The 17,011-nt window shown below is 48.1% G+C and overlaps 1 protein-coding gene across 5 annotated transcripts in view; it reads right to left on the bottom strand.

The window, feature by feature from the left end:
* Positions 1-2,093: 2,093 nt before the first annotated feature.
* The window catches only part of Fgd5 (FYVE, RhoGEF and PH domain containing 5), a 118,552-nt gene continuing 103,634 nt past the window's right edge, over positions 2,094-17,011 (bottom strand). For all 5 annotated transcript variants that reach the window (XM_045133790.1, XM_045133791.1, XM_045133794.1 and 2 more), the window contains exons 14-21: positions 16,722-16,801; positions 13,740-13,839; positions 13,274-13,411; positions 12,504-12,633; positions 11,721-11,854; positions 9,149-9,277; positions 3,552-3,706; positions 2,094-3,228 (exon numbers count right to left, since the gene is read on the bottom strand). In XM_045133790.1, coding sequence (XP_044989725.1) covers positions 3,192-3,228; positions 3,552-3,706; positions 9,149-9,277; positions 11,721-11,854; positions 12,504-12,633; positions 13,274-13,411; positions 13,740-13,839; positions 16,722-16,801 — 903 coding nt within the window. In that variant the 3' untranslated portion in view covers positions 2,094-3,191. The remainder of the gene's footprint in view (positions 3,229-3,551; positions 3,707-9,148; positions 9,278-11,720; positions 11,855-12,503; positions 12,634-13,273; positions 13,412-13,739; positions 13,840-16,721; positions 16,802-17,011) is intronic.

Here is a 17,011-nt window from a genome sequence, read left to right as displayed (position 1 = left end):
TTTTAATTTAATTTTCATTTTGTACTTGCATTTCTCAGTCCACATATGGACATTTTTGAATGTTCAATGCACACCTGTTTCCCTCAGCTGTATAAGCTGGAATGATCTTTGTATGACAGATAGCAACACCCAAGCTCCCAGCTACTCCAGTGAGTGACCTTTCCAGAGCTGGTTTTCCATTTCTTGGGCTATAGTTTGGTACAGGACAGCTTCTTCCAGACCAACATGCTTAGCTGGAGGTATGCAGCAAAGAGCTTTTCTTTGCTGTGCCCAGAGCTGAGAGCCTTTGGGCAACTTTGCTGTCATCACAGCTGGTCATTACTGTAGGATCTGGGCCCACTGGACAGAACTACCCTCAGACCTGGTGTGGTGGCTCCATCCCTTGTTGCTCTGGGCAGAACCCTTGAACAGACAAGTGACGTGGGTGTATGAAATGGGCTGCACAGTGAGAAGGGCAGGAGACGTACAGTCAACAGTCAGGCAGGCAGAAGTTAGCCTGAACCAAGTACACAGAAAACCATGGGAAGGACAGCTAACCAAAGGTTAAAACAGGCAGAAGGGGCTGGAGAGAGGGCTTAGTGGTTAAGCGCTTGCCTATGAAGCCTAAGGACCCTGGTTCTAGGCGTGATTCCCCAGGACCCACATTTACCAGATGCATAACAGGGTGCACGCGTCTGGAGTTCATTTGCAGTGGCTGGAGGCCCTGGTGTGCCCATTCTCTCTCTCTCTGCCTCTTTCCCTCTCTCAAATAAATAAATAAATAAAAATTTAAAGAAAAAAAACCAGGCAGGACCTGGTCTAGTCCCACCTAGGCTGGCAACTGTCTTGATCGACCTATCTAGTATATTTTATTGGTGATCCAGTTTTTAAAGTTGGTGAATATTACGCAAATAAAAAGCCTTATTTCTCCTGGTTTGTAGAGCTTCAGATGCAGGATGTTATAAGGTTAAAGAGGCTGGGGTGTAGCTCAGTGATAGCATCTGTCGAACATTGCATTAGGCTCTGAGTTCCAGCCCCACTATGGGAGGAAAAAAACAAACGAGAAAAAACTAAAACCAGAATCTACAAGAAAAGAGGTCTTCAGATGGATGACTTCCCAACACACTGTTGGACCTAGCACTAGAAAGTGATCAACTCCTACCAAATCAGAGAGCCAGAGCCTCAGAGGCCCCCAACACCTTATCACTGAAGCAGACCATAAATGAACCCAACATGGCTCAAGGAAATTTTGCAGAAGAGGGCGCGGAAAGAATGTCAGAGCCACATGTTGGGTCATGATATGCAGACATTTATCGTACCAATAACTGTGGGCTAACTCCACAATGTACAACCCATATACCTCAACAAGGAGGGGCCAATGGGGAGGGGGTAGGTCATGGATGAGCCTAACAATGGTACCAAACTGCCTGTATTTGCTGAATAGAAAACTAATTTAAAAAAAAAAGTGACACTGAACATTAGCAAGAGGCAGGGAAGCCTGGACCCTGCGCTCCTCCTGCTGCCTGGTACAGCAGCCCAACACCCCAAGACTGTGATAGAAAGGAACCCTACGCATACTTTGTTTTTTTCCTGTGTGCACCTACCTGTGATGTTCAGTTTATGAATTAGGCCCAGTAGGAGATAAATAACTAATAATCACGTGAAACAATTACAGTAAAATGATTTGAGAATTGTGCATTGCTTATTTCTAGGATTTTCCACCTAGTAGTTTCAGACTACAGGTAACCTCAGGTAAATGAAACCACAGCTGAGGAGACTATGGTACTCAAGTCCTCCTCTGCTTCTTAGAAGTTAATGGATATAGGAGTCCCAGTCACATACATATGATGATGGAAACAATTCTGCTGCAATGAATCCTCATAACAGAGACCTGTTTATCTGGTATGAGTGATTAAACATGTGTCTAATACTAACATTTTAAAAGAACTGCAAACTAGCTGGGCATGGTGGCACATGCCTTTAATCCCAGCACTCGGGAGGTGGAGATAGGATTGCCATGAGTTCGAAGCCACCCTGAGACTACATAGTGAATTCCAGGTTAGCCTGAGCTAGAGTGAGACCCTACCTCAAAAAAAAGGCAAACTAGAAAAAAATTCCCTGAAAATATTTAATGTAAAGAAGTCCTTGAGATGGTGCTTTTTACAAAAGATTTGTCAGCTAAATGCCTTTTTTGTAGGGAGCAGGGCAGCAGAAGATTTGGGGATAGGATATCAGAAAACAGTAACAATTATTTTTTCCAATGCAATGTGTGAGGAGGAATCTCCCCCTCCCTCCCCCATTTTTTGTCAAAACCATCAAAAACCATCTGGCATAATGAGCAACACCTGTGACCAGGGCCATCTTCCCAGACTGCCTTCTTCAAAAAGTAGCATGGCTTTGGTATTACAGACCAAGGACTTCAGTGAGAACAGACTCATTACACATGCCATTATCAGGGCACACAGGGTGGACACAGGAAGGCACACAGCAACTGAAAGGAGACATGGAGACTTCAGAGGGCTGATGCCAGGTGATATGTGGGCAGCAGCCCTGGTTTGGTGCTGAGGACTCTGGGAGGGCGGGAGGGAGCCTCTCTCTTAGTAAGTTATGGTAGTATAGGCCACAGGGAAGACACGTCACTCCCTTCATAGCCCATGGAACACAGGCTTGAGCCTGGCAAGTCGCAGCCATGGCCATAGGAGTCAACTTTCTGTAGTGTTGAGGACTAGTGGCAAGCAAGTCCTTCCATCTGCCATCTGGAAGACCTGGAACTGGAAGTTGCAACTTGGTGGGAAGATAACATGCTTCCAATAAGCAGCTATTACTGGTTGGTCCCCATGTCACCTGAGGTTCCCAAATGGACATCATGGAAGGTGACAGTACTTGCCAGGAGTAAAATGGGGAAAGTTTGTTTCTATTAAAAATCTCACATTCCTAAATGTACTTTTTGAAAATCGGCTTCCATATCTTCAAGTCACTAAATTTTAACTCACTGCTGGATAAGGAAACAGTTTATGATGGGGGCTGGCAAACATGAAGACGGAAACTGTGAGGTCCATAAATATTTCTTAGGGTTCCACCTGTCAGGAAAAAGGTTCGTTCCATGGTGAGGCCACATGTGTGACCAGGTGAATTGAGACACACATGGAGTGGCTTCTGGAAAGGTTCACATGTTAAGCTAGGAGTTTTTGAGTCCTTGAACTTGGTGACTGCTATAACACGCTTGCATCTTCCATGGCCTCCATCCACCTGAGAAACAAGACAACATTTGGTGTGTAAGTGACCAGACCAGACTCCCATTTGCCTCAGTTCAAGGGCTGTGTCATCTTTATATCTGTTCTCATATTTAGCAAATGGCCTGGAGCACTGTGAAGTTTATCGAATCAATGTCATCTATATAAAGGAATCATTATAGTCTTAAAGTCTCCTGGCCCGGAACAGATTGGCCTGCAGTTAAAGCCAGAGGAGCCAGAGGGGATGGGATGGCTTAAGCCAAAGAACAGCTGAAGCCGAAGTGGCCCCATGTTTCTCTGACAGACAGGCAAGGAGACAGAAGGCTGACTTCCTGGTACCTCTGAGCTGAATTGCTGTCCTCTGCTTTGAAGCTATAAAACAGGGTTCTCTTGTGGTAAAGGTGAAAAACGGGTCCTACTTCGCTGCTGCCCTCCTCCTTTTCTGGGGCAATCGTGAAGCCCAGCAGAGGAATACTCTCCATGGCTACTTTATCCTGCAGAGGGCAGAAGGAAAAGTTGGTGTTAAATACCACACAGTTTAGTTTGATGCCTAGCAGTGACCCTTGCCTCCAGTGGAAGATGCAATAAAGAGTGCTTCTGGGTAGGGCACACTCTGGCCACACAGGATGGAAAGAGGCTTCACAGGTTCTGACAGCCTAATAGACCTGGGGCATTCTTACCTTTATTATCTCTAAATCTTTTTAAAGAAAATATTTTTAAAATTTTGTTTCCAGGCAAACCCAACAGACTAGCCTTTTTTTTTTTTAATGTAAGAAAGTAAGAGAGAGAGAATTGGTGCACCAATGCCTCCAGCCACTGTAATCAAACTTCAGATGCACGTGCCACCTTGTGCGCATGTGGGACCTTACGTGCTTGTGTCACTGTGTGCGTCTGGCTTATGTGGAACTTGGAGAGTCGAACATTGGTCCTTAGGCTTTGCAGGCAAGTGCTTTAACCACTAAGCCATCTCCCCAGCCCTATTTATTGAAAATTTTTACACACACACACACACACACACACACACACACACACACAGTATTTTGATCATACTCACCTCCCATTATCTTTTATTGCTGCTCTATCTCCTTAAATTTTAACCATTGAAGGCATCATCCCCATTCAGAGAAGAAACTGAGGCTTGGAGAAGGCATTGCCCCAAGATTACACAGCCAATATGGTCAGGAGTCTCTCTTTTAACATTCTTCCCATTGACTTGAGTAGTCAAGACTTAGTTTCTCAGAATTTATTCAAATTCTGTACTCACTCCCCCAAACCTTCATTTAAGGCACCTCAATGCAAATCCCTCAGGGGTTTGTGCTATGAAGTCAATAGCCCTTCAATGGGATGTATCTAGGCCACAGACATGGCCCTCAGAAACAGAATGCTCAGTAGAAAATATAAGATTTTCATACATAAAGGTAGTGGGCATATGTGCAAATGAAAACTGTATGTTCATAACTAGTAGATTTCATAAACACAAAACTATTAAATGGTGGTACAAGGACATGGGGTACAGTCTGTATAAAAATTGAATCTACTCAGAGATTGCTGGATCAGAAAAGTGAATTTTGCACAGTTCAACATTAATTCACGATCAAGTCTCAGAAAGCTAGGAATAGAGAGCTTCCTTCATCTGACATAAATCTACAACATACACACAGTCATGAAATGCCCCTGTGGCTTTTTAATTTTTATTTTTTTAATTTAATTTTTATTAACATTTTCCATGATTATAAAAAAAAATCCCCTGGTAATATCCTCCCTCCCCCCCCCCCCCACGCTTTCCCCTTTGACATTCCATTCTCCATGCTTTTTAATTTTTAGATAGGGTCTCATTCAATAGCCTAAGCTGACCTAGAACTCATGGTGATCCTCCTGCTTCAGCCTCTTCGGTACTGGGAGTACAGGCATGTGCCACTACTTCCATCTGTGTGGAGTGCCTTAACATAAAGCTGCACTGGACTCCACTCTATCTTTCAGTTTTTTTCTGGAAAGATGAAATGCCACCCCTCTCCTCTGGCTAATGCGGGAAGCCCCAGTGTGGACACATGAATGCAGATCTCCTAGCTCACACAGTCCTCTCTGCCTGTTCCGCTGTTGGCCCTGTGTTCCCCGAGGCTGGAACATGTTACGGCCATCATGGCTCCCAGTCTGTCCAGAGAGAAGCTTGTGTATGAGGATTAGTATCACCTGTGGTACTGGAGAAGGGCCCGCCTAGGCGAGAAGCACACCCTCTGTGGAGGGTTAGGACACATTTAAGCCCCATTTGCAAATGGGATCTGGTTTCTTGAAGCCCCGGAGGTGTTGGCCTTAGATATGGAAACCATTCAAGTGTCTAGCCTAAGGCAGGGCCAGCTGGAACTCTCTCATTTGGAATTTAGAATCCATAGATCAACAATATCTTAAAAAACAGAAATGTTGGGCAGCAGAGTGGCTCGGTTCTTAAAAGTGCTTGCTGCAAAAGTCTGGTGACCAGAGTTCATATCACTGGAACTTATTTAGAGCCAGGCATGTGGCATACGTACTTGTAATTCCAACACGCTTCTGGCAATAGGAGGCAGAGATAGGAGAATCCTGGAGCTTACAGGCCAGGTAGGCTGGCCTTCCCAGCAGCAAACAATAAGGAAGGTGATGATTACTACCCCGAGGTTGTCCTGACTTCCACATGCCTGATGTGTGGTATATGTGCACCTGAAAACACGCACACACACACACACACACACACACACACACACACACACACACACAGAAATTTTACTTGCCCTAGAACTATCAGTTACCCTAGTTAAAGCAACAAACAAAAAGGGAGTATCTTTCTCCAGCTGCTGAATGTTGTCCCAAGAAAACAGCATGAAGAGCAGAAAGGAGCTTGCTACGGAACCCGTGACACTTAGTACTTTGGTGTACAGGTCTGCCTCCACAAAGAACTTGCGCACTCCAAGTGATTGTGTGTGCACCCACAGCCAGGCTTGGCTTGACTGCCACAAGAAGCATCTGGGACTTTCCAGCCTGCATGTGACAGAGACTAGGAGCTAGGCAGTGAAGTCAAGATACGCCTCTCTCCTGGACAATAAATAACCTCAACGGAATGGGTTAAAGTCTCTTTACCAGCTATACCATTTGGGTCACGAAAATACTCATATTTCAGCCAAAATAATGTTTATAGGACAAGCTCTCAAAGAAGTGGTTCACTAAATATGGTGTGTCAAAAAGTACAATACCACTGGCTGTCGTGGTGCTGGCCTTTAATCCCAGCACTCAAGAGGCAGAAGTGGGAGGATAGCTGAGGGTTCGAGGCCACCCTGAGCCTACATAGTGAATTCCACATCAGCTTAAGCTAGAGTGCGACCCTACCTTGAAAAAACAAAACAAGCATCCCTCCCTCCCTCCCCCCCTTCTCTCTCTCTCTATATATATGTATATGTGTGTGTGTGTGTGTGTGTGTGTGTGTGTGTGTATAAAATCCTCCCAATCAGTGTTTATAGCCATCAGGCACCTAGAGGCAAGGTGCCTAACCTTGTAAGACTGGCAATTAGATTTCCCTCAGAGCTACTTTCAGTGTTGATAGATACTTTTATTGGATGGATAGAGGTTTCCCCTTGTTAAGACTGAGAAAGCCTCAGAGGTGACTGAGATAGTACTCACTGAACTAATCCCTCGATTTGTTCTTTCCACAAACCTTCAGAATGACAATGGGCCTTCCTTTAAGGCAGAAGTCACTCACAGACTGGCTAAGGTGTTGGGTATTCAATTCCAAGGAAAGCAGAAGCTAATGAGCTCTGAAGGAGACACCCAGAGGGGCTGGAGAGATGGCTTAGAGGTTGAGGTGCTTGCCTATGAAGGCCAAGGACCCAGGTTTGATTCCCCAGTTCCCACATAAGCCAGATGCACAAGGTGGCACATGCAGTGGCTGGAGGCCCTGGTGCATCCATTCTCTCTCTCCCTCCCTCTCTCTCTCTCAAATAAATAAAAATAAAATAAAAAATAACTGAGAGATAGAGAGAAGATAGAGAGATCTAGAGAAGCTCATCCAGGAGAGATACTGCCCCTGGAGTAAGTCATTACTGCTAGACTCAGCTAGGCTTAGAAACACCCCTACTGATGCTCTATATGGCAGAGCTTTCCACTCTGAGATGGCCAGACGAGCAGCCCATGTCACTCAACTGCCAAAATTCCAACAAACGTCAGAACTACAAATTGAGTTTTCCCAAGAAAAACAAAATCGACCCCTAACTTTGTGCTTGAGAGACTTGGTTTTGATTCAGATCCTGGATCCTGAGGAGACTTCTGGGTAAGATGGCGGCATAGTAGCCATGCTAAAGTAGCCTAGGGAGGGAAATACGCAGAAAAACAGCGCCTGGCTTCATGTGTGGGTACTGGAAAATTGAACCCAGGCTGTCAGGCTTTTCAAGCAAGTGCATTTAACTGCTGAGCCATCTCTCTAGCTATTTCGTGCTGTCTTAATAAGCTGATCCCTTGCCATTTCTAATAAAGGCTACTAGGCCGGGTGTGGTGGCGCACGTCTTTAATCCCAGCACTCAGGAGGCAGAGGTAGGAGGATTCCAGGTCAGCCTGAGATAGAACGAAACCCTACCTCAGAAAAACAAAACAAACAAAAAAGTACAATCAGGATAACCCTTGCCATTTCTAATAAGGGCTACAGACTACCCTTCCCTCCCAGTGTTAAACACTGCATACCTCAAGATGAACTTCAAACATGGTACTCTTTATCTTTTACTAGGGTTCTTGCACCTGGTGAGTCCTTCTCGTCCTCTGTCATGATGTCTAGCCCAAGACCCTGACTTCCTTTTTGTTATTTTTATTATTTTGGTGGGGGGAGAATTGGCTTGCCAGGGCCTCAGCCACTGAAATCAAACTTCAGACACTTGCGCCACCTAGTGGGCATGTGCAACCTTGCATTTGCCTCATGTTTGTGCCTCTGGCTTATGTTTTATGGTTTATGCTTCTGGAGAAAGATTGAACATGGCTCCTTAGGCTTCACACAGGCAAGTGTCTTAGCTGCTAAGCCATCTCTCCAGCCAAAGACCTTGACTTCTTTGAGTCAGGCTCACAAGAACAGACTGAGACACAGCAGCCAACCTGAGGAAAAAGCTTCTCTGTCATCTGTTTTTGAGCCAGAGGCAGAAGAACCTCAGCTTATCAAATAGAGATGATCCATTCTTCACCTCCCCAAAAGAGGTATGCTTTAGAAAAAGGATGTCCTCTCTAAGATAAGATACCTAGTACATTTATGTTACTAATACTACTTTATGTGTGTTTCAGGTACAATTCCAAACACCAGAATTACAAAGAGACACTCCAGTAAGTTCCGGTGAAGCTGGCCACCAGGCCAGAATGTATTATGGGGTCTCAGAAAGGCCTCCCTCCAGATGGACTCTGACTGTTGTGGTCTAACCACATTGTCCCCTCAATAGCACAAAGAAGTAAGAGCGGTCATGGATATATTTTCCTAATAGCAGTGACAGTAGCTTCTGGGGGCAGGGAGCGATGAGACTATAGGAACTAGACATTTTCCTTAGCCAGGCAGAGAGGGAAAAGGAGCCCTTGGGAAGGCATCTACACTACAGGGTACCCCAAGATGGAGACCTGAAATGGTGAAGAAGGTGGTTCACTTCTTGCTTCTTCCCTGTGTGAGGAAAAGTTTCCTCTGGTGGGCTCACTTGGTAGACTCTGTGGGACCTGTGCAGTGCTAGATGCATCATGGGCCAAATGGCACCTTTGTCTTTGTTTAAGCTGATCCATCATGAACTCTGGGTGGAAGGGCTTTCCTCATTCTATAGAAAGCCTGGCTCATACTGGGGTGGCAGAACTTTGCTCTGGGATCCCCTTCTCCATGAGGAGTCTGTGTTCTTGCTGTACGTTTTATGTGTAGGCCCCGGGTGGCCCCCAGAAAAGAGCAGTGGGAACAGCACTACCTCGCTGGCCATGTAGGTGTAGAGCACTTTGCCTCTGATGACGAACCAGAGCTTCTTCCATTGCCGCTTGCCCTTCTTTCGGCGGCTCAGGTAGCCGCTGATGGCACAGCCCTCTCCGGAGGCAGCCACCTGGCAGAAGGGAAGCAGAGCGGTCAGGGAGCACAGTACACAGAGCCCAAATGACTTGGCAAACTGCTGGCAGATGGATTTGAAACTGATCAGGTCTTTGGATCCCTGTGGCCAGTGCAAAAGTATCTTGGGTTTTGAGAATGGACTCCAGAGACCCTGAGTCTAAAGCTCCCTCCTAGAGAGCTGCCTCTTGTCCTTCCTCTATGTATTCTCAGGGTGGCCTTGAACTCACGGTGATCCTCCTACCTCTGCCTCCTGAGTGCTAGGATTAAAGGCATGCGCCACCACACCTGGCCAGAACTTTTTTTTAATGATGAGTTTTTTGTTCTTTTTTTTCTTTATATATATATATATATATTTTTTTTTTTTTTTGGTTTTTTGAGGTAGGGTCTCACTCTGGTCCAGGCTGACCTGGAATTAACTCTGTAGTCTCAGGGTGGCCTTGAACTCATGGCGATCCTCCTACCTCTGCCTCCCAAGTGCTGGGATTAAAGGCGTGCGCCACCACGCCCGGCTCTTTTAATATTTTTGAGAGAGAGAGAGATACAGATAGAGTGGGAGGAGAGAGAGAGTAAGAGAGAGAGAGAGAACATGCTAGGGCCTCTAGTCACTGCAAATGAGCTCCAGATGCCCTCTCCTCCGTCTTCCACAGGACTCAACGGCAGAGTGTGCCTACTCTGGGCTTTATCCCTACCACCGAAAAGCAAAGAATGCAGGCTTGGCTTGGAGTGTTGTTAATCTGGGCTCCTGTCAGGCTCCCAGCGGTAACTGTATTGGACACTGTCGGGTAGGTTACTAATTTGCTGCAGGTTTCCATTTTCTTACTCTATGAATGACTTAAGACAGGTCCTTACAGATCCAGCATGTGATCCACAGAGAGAGCTCCAAAAATATTAATGTGAGCTGTAAAATGAAATGGCCAAGTTTAGGTACAATTTCTTCTGACTTTCTCATTTTACAAATGGGGAAAGTGAGGCCCAGGGAAATGAGGGATTTACTGAATTTCAATCCTTACTCAGCTGAAGGGGAGGTAAAACTTGGGTCTCTTGGCAAGTACTCTGGGGTCAGGGACCTTTGGAACCTGAAAGCAGCTTTGGCTGTCTTGAGAAGACGGGAAAGAAAGCTAGAGTTGATCCTGTCCTGCATGGGGCAAGAGACTCCTAACTCCAACGTACCTCTGCAGAGCTGGAGTCTGCAACCTTGTGGGTAGCACATGCTCCCTCAACTTGCTCTTGGGAAGCAGCTCCCTGAGGAGGCGATGGGGAACATGGATCCTTGTCAAGGGCAGACAATACTAGACAATAAAGTCAGTGGTCACTTTGGGCAGAGACCAACAATGAGGAACTATGCATTTATGTACATGCATTAAGACTTCTTGAAGGGTCCATAAGAAACTTGAGAACAGTTATTCCTGGGAACTGAGGGAGGCTGGAGAGGGAGAGAAACTCCCTGCTATCATATACTTATTTGTATTTTTTAAAACTAATTATTTGGGGTGTGTGTGTATGTGTGTGTGTGTGTGTGTGTGTTAAAGCATGCACATGCCACATCTTCTAGCTTCTATGAAGGATCTTGGAACCTGAACTCAGCTACTCAGAATTGCATAGTAGGCACTTTATCCAATCCCCTAGCCTGAATTTGTATTTTTTGTAAATATATATATTTATTATATATATTTATATATATAATATATTATCATATATATGTAATTTCCAAGAATTTTGGAGGGGTGTGATCAGGTGGCACCTCACACATGATACACAAACGCTTCACCACTGTGTTATACCTCAACCCTTTTCTAAGGTTTTCTTTTAATTTGCAAAAGGACTAAGTTGACGGGTAAGAACATTGCTCAATTAAAAATTTTATTCCCTAACCCCGCTTTAAACCTTGCTACCTGACGATGATATTAATGAAACAACATGGAAACATTTGATCACACTTCTTGGGAAGGCTTGCATATTTGTGAGCTCACATTGTCTAGGACTGTATTAGAATTGTCACGTGTCATCTGTTCCTACTTGCAAGATGAACTTGAGTTTAGCCAATTCTGAGGTTTCCTGCAAAAAGCCTCGAGGCCTCAGGGAGACTCAGCATCTGGGTGGAACCCCACAAGCACAGCCCAGAAGCACTGATAAGGACTGTGGGTCCCCATGGACACTAAGAGAAAAAGAGAGGCAAGGAGGGAACAGAGAGATGCCTGTCCAGCACCAGTGAGCCCCACTCCACAAGTGTCTTCTGGTTGTGCACTGGAGACAGGCTTGTGCGTAGAGCTGGCACCACAGACACGGCACTGCCCTTTCTAGGCACAGGGTCGGATTCCCCTGGTAGGAAATCTTTTCCTCTGTCCAGAAGAGACTGGCCAGGCTGGAAGAGAGGAGGGTCTGATCTTGTCCACGGAGGTTCAGAACTACCTAGGCCATGTTCTCTGCTCAGGCCTTACCTCCGTCAGGGCCGAAGGAACTTTCTTCTGTTTCTTGAAGGTGGAGGGGCTGATGCTGTGGAAGACGGAGGAGAGGGCGTTGCCCGAGGAGAAGCGGTGCGAGGACAGCGGAAAGCTCATGCTGACAGGCCTCTCTGTGATGGAGAGAAGCCAGGGGAGGGGAGTAGGGCTTGTCTGGAGTGCTGGCTCAAGTCCCTCTCAGGCATGAGCCACCCTCACACAGCGGTCGGTCGATGAAACCAGGAGAGCAGGCAGGCTCCCTCCTGCTGCTGAACATGGAGGCTCTGGGACCACTTTCCCAGAGCATTGGCTCGTCCTGGCTCCATCTGAAGGAGCTGGACAGCCCCGAGGACATCCATGTGGCCCCAGGGAGGGGTTCACTTTGGTTTCAGGCCCAGGGTCACACCTGCTGTCCATCCTGCCTGAAGCTGCTGGGCACAACCTATCTCTTAAGGACCTAGTTTCAAGGGCTTGGATTCCGCAGGGTTCTCTGTCCTCTGACTCACAACCTGTCTCGAGCCCAAAAGGTCCTACGGAACACAGGCCTTTGTCACACACTCCCCTCCCCCAAGTGACATGACCACAGCACCCCTTCTTACTTTGTCCCTTCACAGAAAAATACGCTCACATCCCTGATCTTAGCTGTCCACAGAGCCCGCGCTGGGGAGCTCGAGCCTCTCTTTCCCCAGGGCTGAGCCTTCTCCCCTTCCAGGGTCCAGAGGTACCACTGGAACCTGGGAGAAGCGATCAGGCTGGAAGCAGGTGAGGGCTGTGCCAAGTTACCTCTCGTGGGGCCTGGGACAGGCCCGCTCCTCGCCTGCAGCTCTCGGAAACAGCCATCGCAGACCTTGGCCATGCGGTTCTTGAGGCACTTCAGTGGGTACTTGTTCCGGGAACAGTTCCGGCACACGATCTGTGGGCCATGTCAGAAACGTGTCCAAGCAGCCACTCTCAGCATGTGCCAAGGGACCAGGATCTCTTTGCTTGGCTAATGTACCCCTCACTTCCTCCAGGGAGCTCTGAGTTCCCACCATCATACTGTGCCATGTGGGATCCCTGTTTTTTTTTTTTTTTTTCCCCCTAGCCAAGCTGCGGGATATTTCCCTCCTTCCTTCCTTCCTTCCTTCCTTCCTTCCTTCCTTCCTTCCTTCCTTCCTTCCTTCTTTTTTTTTTTTTGTTGAGGTAGGGTCTCACTCTAGCCCAGGCTGCTCTGGAATTCACTCTAGTCCCAGGGTGGCCTCGAACTCACTGCAGTCCTCCTACCTCTGCCTCCTGAGTGCCAGGATTAAAGGTGTGCACCACCACGCCCGGCTTGCTGCAGGGTATTTCTGAGCAAGTGACTGTTTTGCGGAGTAGCTGCGGCCTCAGCCATGACTCTACCCTGTCCTCCAGGGACTGTAACTCTGTGTGCTACACTATTCTTTTGGAAAGACAGTGAGGTAGTGGAACGGGCCCATGGCTGGAGCCATGATTGCTCTCCGTGCCTGGCCGGTAGGGTTGCACCCTCCCTCTCTCCCTCCCTGGGCACATGCTCACTCTAGACTGCCACTCACCTTGCCACAGGCATGGCAGTGATGGCGCCTCACAGTGAGCGAGAAGTCGCAGCCACAGTTCATGCACATCATGACGTGTGTGACAGGTACCAGTGCAGGGAGCCGCTCTCCCAGGCTGACTCCCAGCCTCTCCCGAAGCTGCAGTGGTGAAATGGAGCCAGTAGTGCAGTAAGCAAAGTTACGTGGGCACCTGGGGCAGCCCTGTTCCCTTCTCTTCTAGGCTGCATGCAGGGCATGGGGGAGGGAGGGGAGCCCTAATTCTGAATAAACCTCTCCTGCATCCCCTGGTCTCCTCTGCAGACTAGGAAGTGTATGGCTGAAGTGCTATGTTCCTGGGCTTCCCTTCCTCCAGAAGCATGAGGTGGGAGGTTTCCAGGGCCCCAGAGACAGAGGGCAGGTATCCTCTTGCTGGGAGTGACCCATAGTGGTACCCATTCTGGGAACCCCCGGGGTGGCAACCACTCACCTCCACGCTGTGGTGGAAGGCAGCCAGAGCTTGGGCCTTGAAGTCCTCAGGGAGAGCTCTGCTTAGACAGCCATGCCACTCATCTCTTTCTGCGCAGGAGCTGTGGGCACAGGTTGGGTGAGCTGTACTATACTTGGGCCCTCTCCATAGATAAGTCCTTGCTTGGCTGCCCTAACCTGAGCCTCACCCACTGCCCAAGCACTGGCACATCTGATCAGGTTTGAATCTCACTCCCTAACTCGTAAGCAGGACGACCTTGGACACAGCAGTTGTGCTCTGGATTGGTCTCTTGGCAGGAATGGCAATACCCCTTTAAATCTTGGGGCTGTGGTGTGTGAGGATGAGATGTGGGGTATGAGCCACATGGTCAATGGCAGAAGACCCAGAGGGCTCCTCCCACCCATCAGGAGGGGTGGGCTAGCTGATAAACCTCTAGTCTCCATTTCCAGGTCCCTTCTCTGCAGGTGGCTTCCTGAGAGCTGAGAACCCAACCCAGGTGCTGAGCGCCAACCCATGCTGGGTGCAAATTCTCACAGTGTCCACTAGATGTCCCACCTCCCCCAAGTTTGCAGAGACCCTGGGACTCCTGGTTAGAGAGAAGACCACTTTGGCCTGGTATGGGTGGATGCTGAATGGGCATGGTGACATGTTGCTAATAGGAGACAAGCCGGGCAAGGTGGCGCACACCTTTAATCCCAGCACTTGGGAGGCAGAGGTAGGAGGACTGCCATGAGTTCGAGGCCACCCTGAGACTACATAGTGAATTCCCGGTCAGCCTGGGCTAGAGCAAGACCCTACTTTGAAAAACAAAAACCAGCCAACCAAACAAACAAAAACAGGAGACATGAGTCCACTGACTCCTAAGCATCAGAATACAGGGTCTGGGCTAACAGGAAGGTGAAAGGCCTGTCAATGACAGGTTATTTTTTTTTAGGCCTCAGTCCAGACAGGAGACAGGCATCTTCACCTGCAGAACTGAGAGTGGTTTGTTGTCATCTGAAGTCACAGACAATCACAAACTATACTGTAAGCCTCCTGGGGCCCCTGATTGCATCCAGGAAAGAGCCCCAAAGAGCCACAGCATCATCTCCTCCCATATCAGACAGTCACTCCTTTCAATTTGCACAGCTTCTCCTAGTGCTCAGGTAATAGACTGTAGCATCTATACTTCACTTCTGCCTCCCATGGCTCTGTGACCCCTCTTGGGGTCCTCAAATTCTCACGTATGACAGGTGTTGTTGTCCCACCTCCAAGAGTGGTGTGGATGACACAAGGCACTGGGACAGGGAAGGTGCCCAGCACCCATTACTGCCGGCCTCCATGCTGCTCACGACAGCATTCACAGGTATGCACCAACGTAGCTTACAGCATCCTACTCACAGCGTGACTCCTCCCGAGGATCTGCGTACTGACACACTTGGCTCCCACATGCACCAGCAAATGCTTGGTGAGTAAATGTGTGCAAACTGGCATGTGCATCTATTCCACACCAAGAACTACCACCATGGGCTACAAGCCCTGCATGGTGGGCACTACTGCCACCTAAGAGCCACACACAAGTGGAGGAAGGAAGACAAAAGAGCCACAGGAGCCCCGATGCACCCCCATGTCCATCCCGAGATGCTGTCCCAGCAGCAACCACAGCTGGGTTCTGAGCCTAAGAACTCAAGCTTACCCTGCCGCAAATGGAAGTGGAAGGGACCCTCTTTAAGACTGTGGCCTGAGGCTGGCCTCAGGAGAAAATACAATCACCACTGTCTTCTTTCTCCTCCTCCCCCTTCTTCCGTAGGTAGCGCATGCTGACCTCACACTTGGGACCCTCCTGACTCAGCTTCCCGGGTACTGGGATTTTTGGGAGGATGCCACCACATCTGGCCAATTACTAATTTTGCACTGCTGGTGATGGAATCCAGGGCTCCTCACATGCAACACAGCAAACACACTCCCCACTGAGCCACATCCCCAGTCCGAGTGCAGAGATTTCTGTGGTGACCTAGCTGTCTAGGCCCTTCCACCCCAGTTCACCTGCTGAAATCCCCATCTCTAATCCAGCCACATGGTGCTGCACACCTACAATGCCCGCACTTGAAAAGTGGAGGCAGGAAGATCAGCAACTCAAGGACATTCTGCCCACATATTGTGTTCCAGTCCACGCGCTACATGATACCCTTCGGAAGTGATGAAGTTAAGGAGCCTTATGAATGGGAATGGAACCCTTACAACTGAGATCCTAGTGATGCCGCTTGTCCTTTCCACCATATATGGTCATAGTAAGAAGGGGCCACCTATAAGCAAGAGGCCCTCACCAGACCCAAACTGATTGGTACCAAGCTATCCCAGAACTCACTATGTTGCCCAGGGTGGTCTAGAACTTGTGATCTTCCTGCTTCAGTCTCCTGAATTCTGGGATTATTAGGGTGCACCACCATACCAGGTGCCCTTGGTTATTTGAGATAGGGTCTTGCTATGCATCCCAGGCAGACCTCAAACACATGACCTTCACTCCTGATAGTGAGCTTTTTTTTTTTTCCTGATTTTTAAAAATTTATTTATTAGAGACAGAGAGAGGGAAAGAGGGAGGGAGATAGATAGATAGATAGATAGATAGATAGATAGATAGATAGATAGATAGAGAATGGGTGTTCCAGGGCCTCTACCCTCTGCAACCAAAGTCCAGGTGCATGTGTCACCATGTGCATCTGGCTTACGTGGGACCTGGAAAATCCAACCTGGGTCCTTAGGCTTTGCAGGCAAGCGCCTTAACCGTCAAGCCATCTCTCCAGCCTTTTTTTTTTGAATCACATTATATAAGGGGTCTGTGACCACACAGTTTAAGTAACACTGAAAGGAAAATAAGTTCTGTGATCCAAAAGGACTCCGGGATAAAAACAATACATTCAGCCTCTGCTTTTCCTACCACCACCTTTAAAGCTCTACCATGCTGTTGTGCTGTTCTGTTCCACTATCCTGGGCTCCACATACCTGGCAGACAGCATCAGGCAGGACTCCGGAGTCTCAATCTTCAGAGCATAGGGCACTTTGTCCATTACAGGGCGACTGACCTGCCAGGGAAAGAAACAGCAGCCACTTCAGAGAGGGGCAGAGAGGGGTGAGTGTAGACTGGTTTCTTCCAGTGATGGCAGGTGTCAGGGTGCCAACGTGGATGGTCCCATCACCTTCCCCCATCCCTCCGGTGGCACCAGGCTTAACTTCCCCAAGCTTTCTATGCAAGAAGAACCCTCACAGCTCCGAACATCTGTATGTTCAAGAGC

The sequence above is a fragment of the Jaculus jaculus genome, chromosome 14 (genome assembly GCF_020740685.1).
Source record: "Jaculus jaculus isolate mJacJac1 chromosome 14, mJacJac1.mat.Y.cur, whole genome shotgun sequence".
Classification (NCBI taxonomy): domain Eukaryota; kingdom Metazoa; phylum Chordata; class Mammalia; order Rodentia; family Dipodidae; genus Jaculus; species Jaculus jaculus.
Note: the sequence above shows the minus strand (reverse complement) of the source record. Positions and strands in the feature narration are given on the sequence as shown.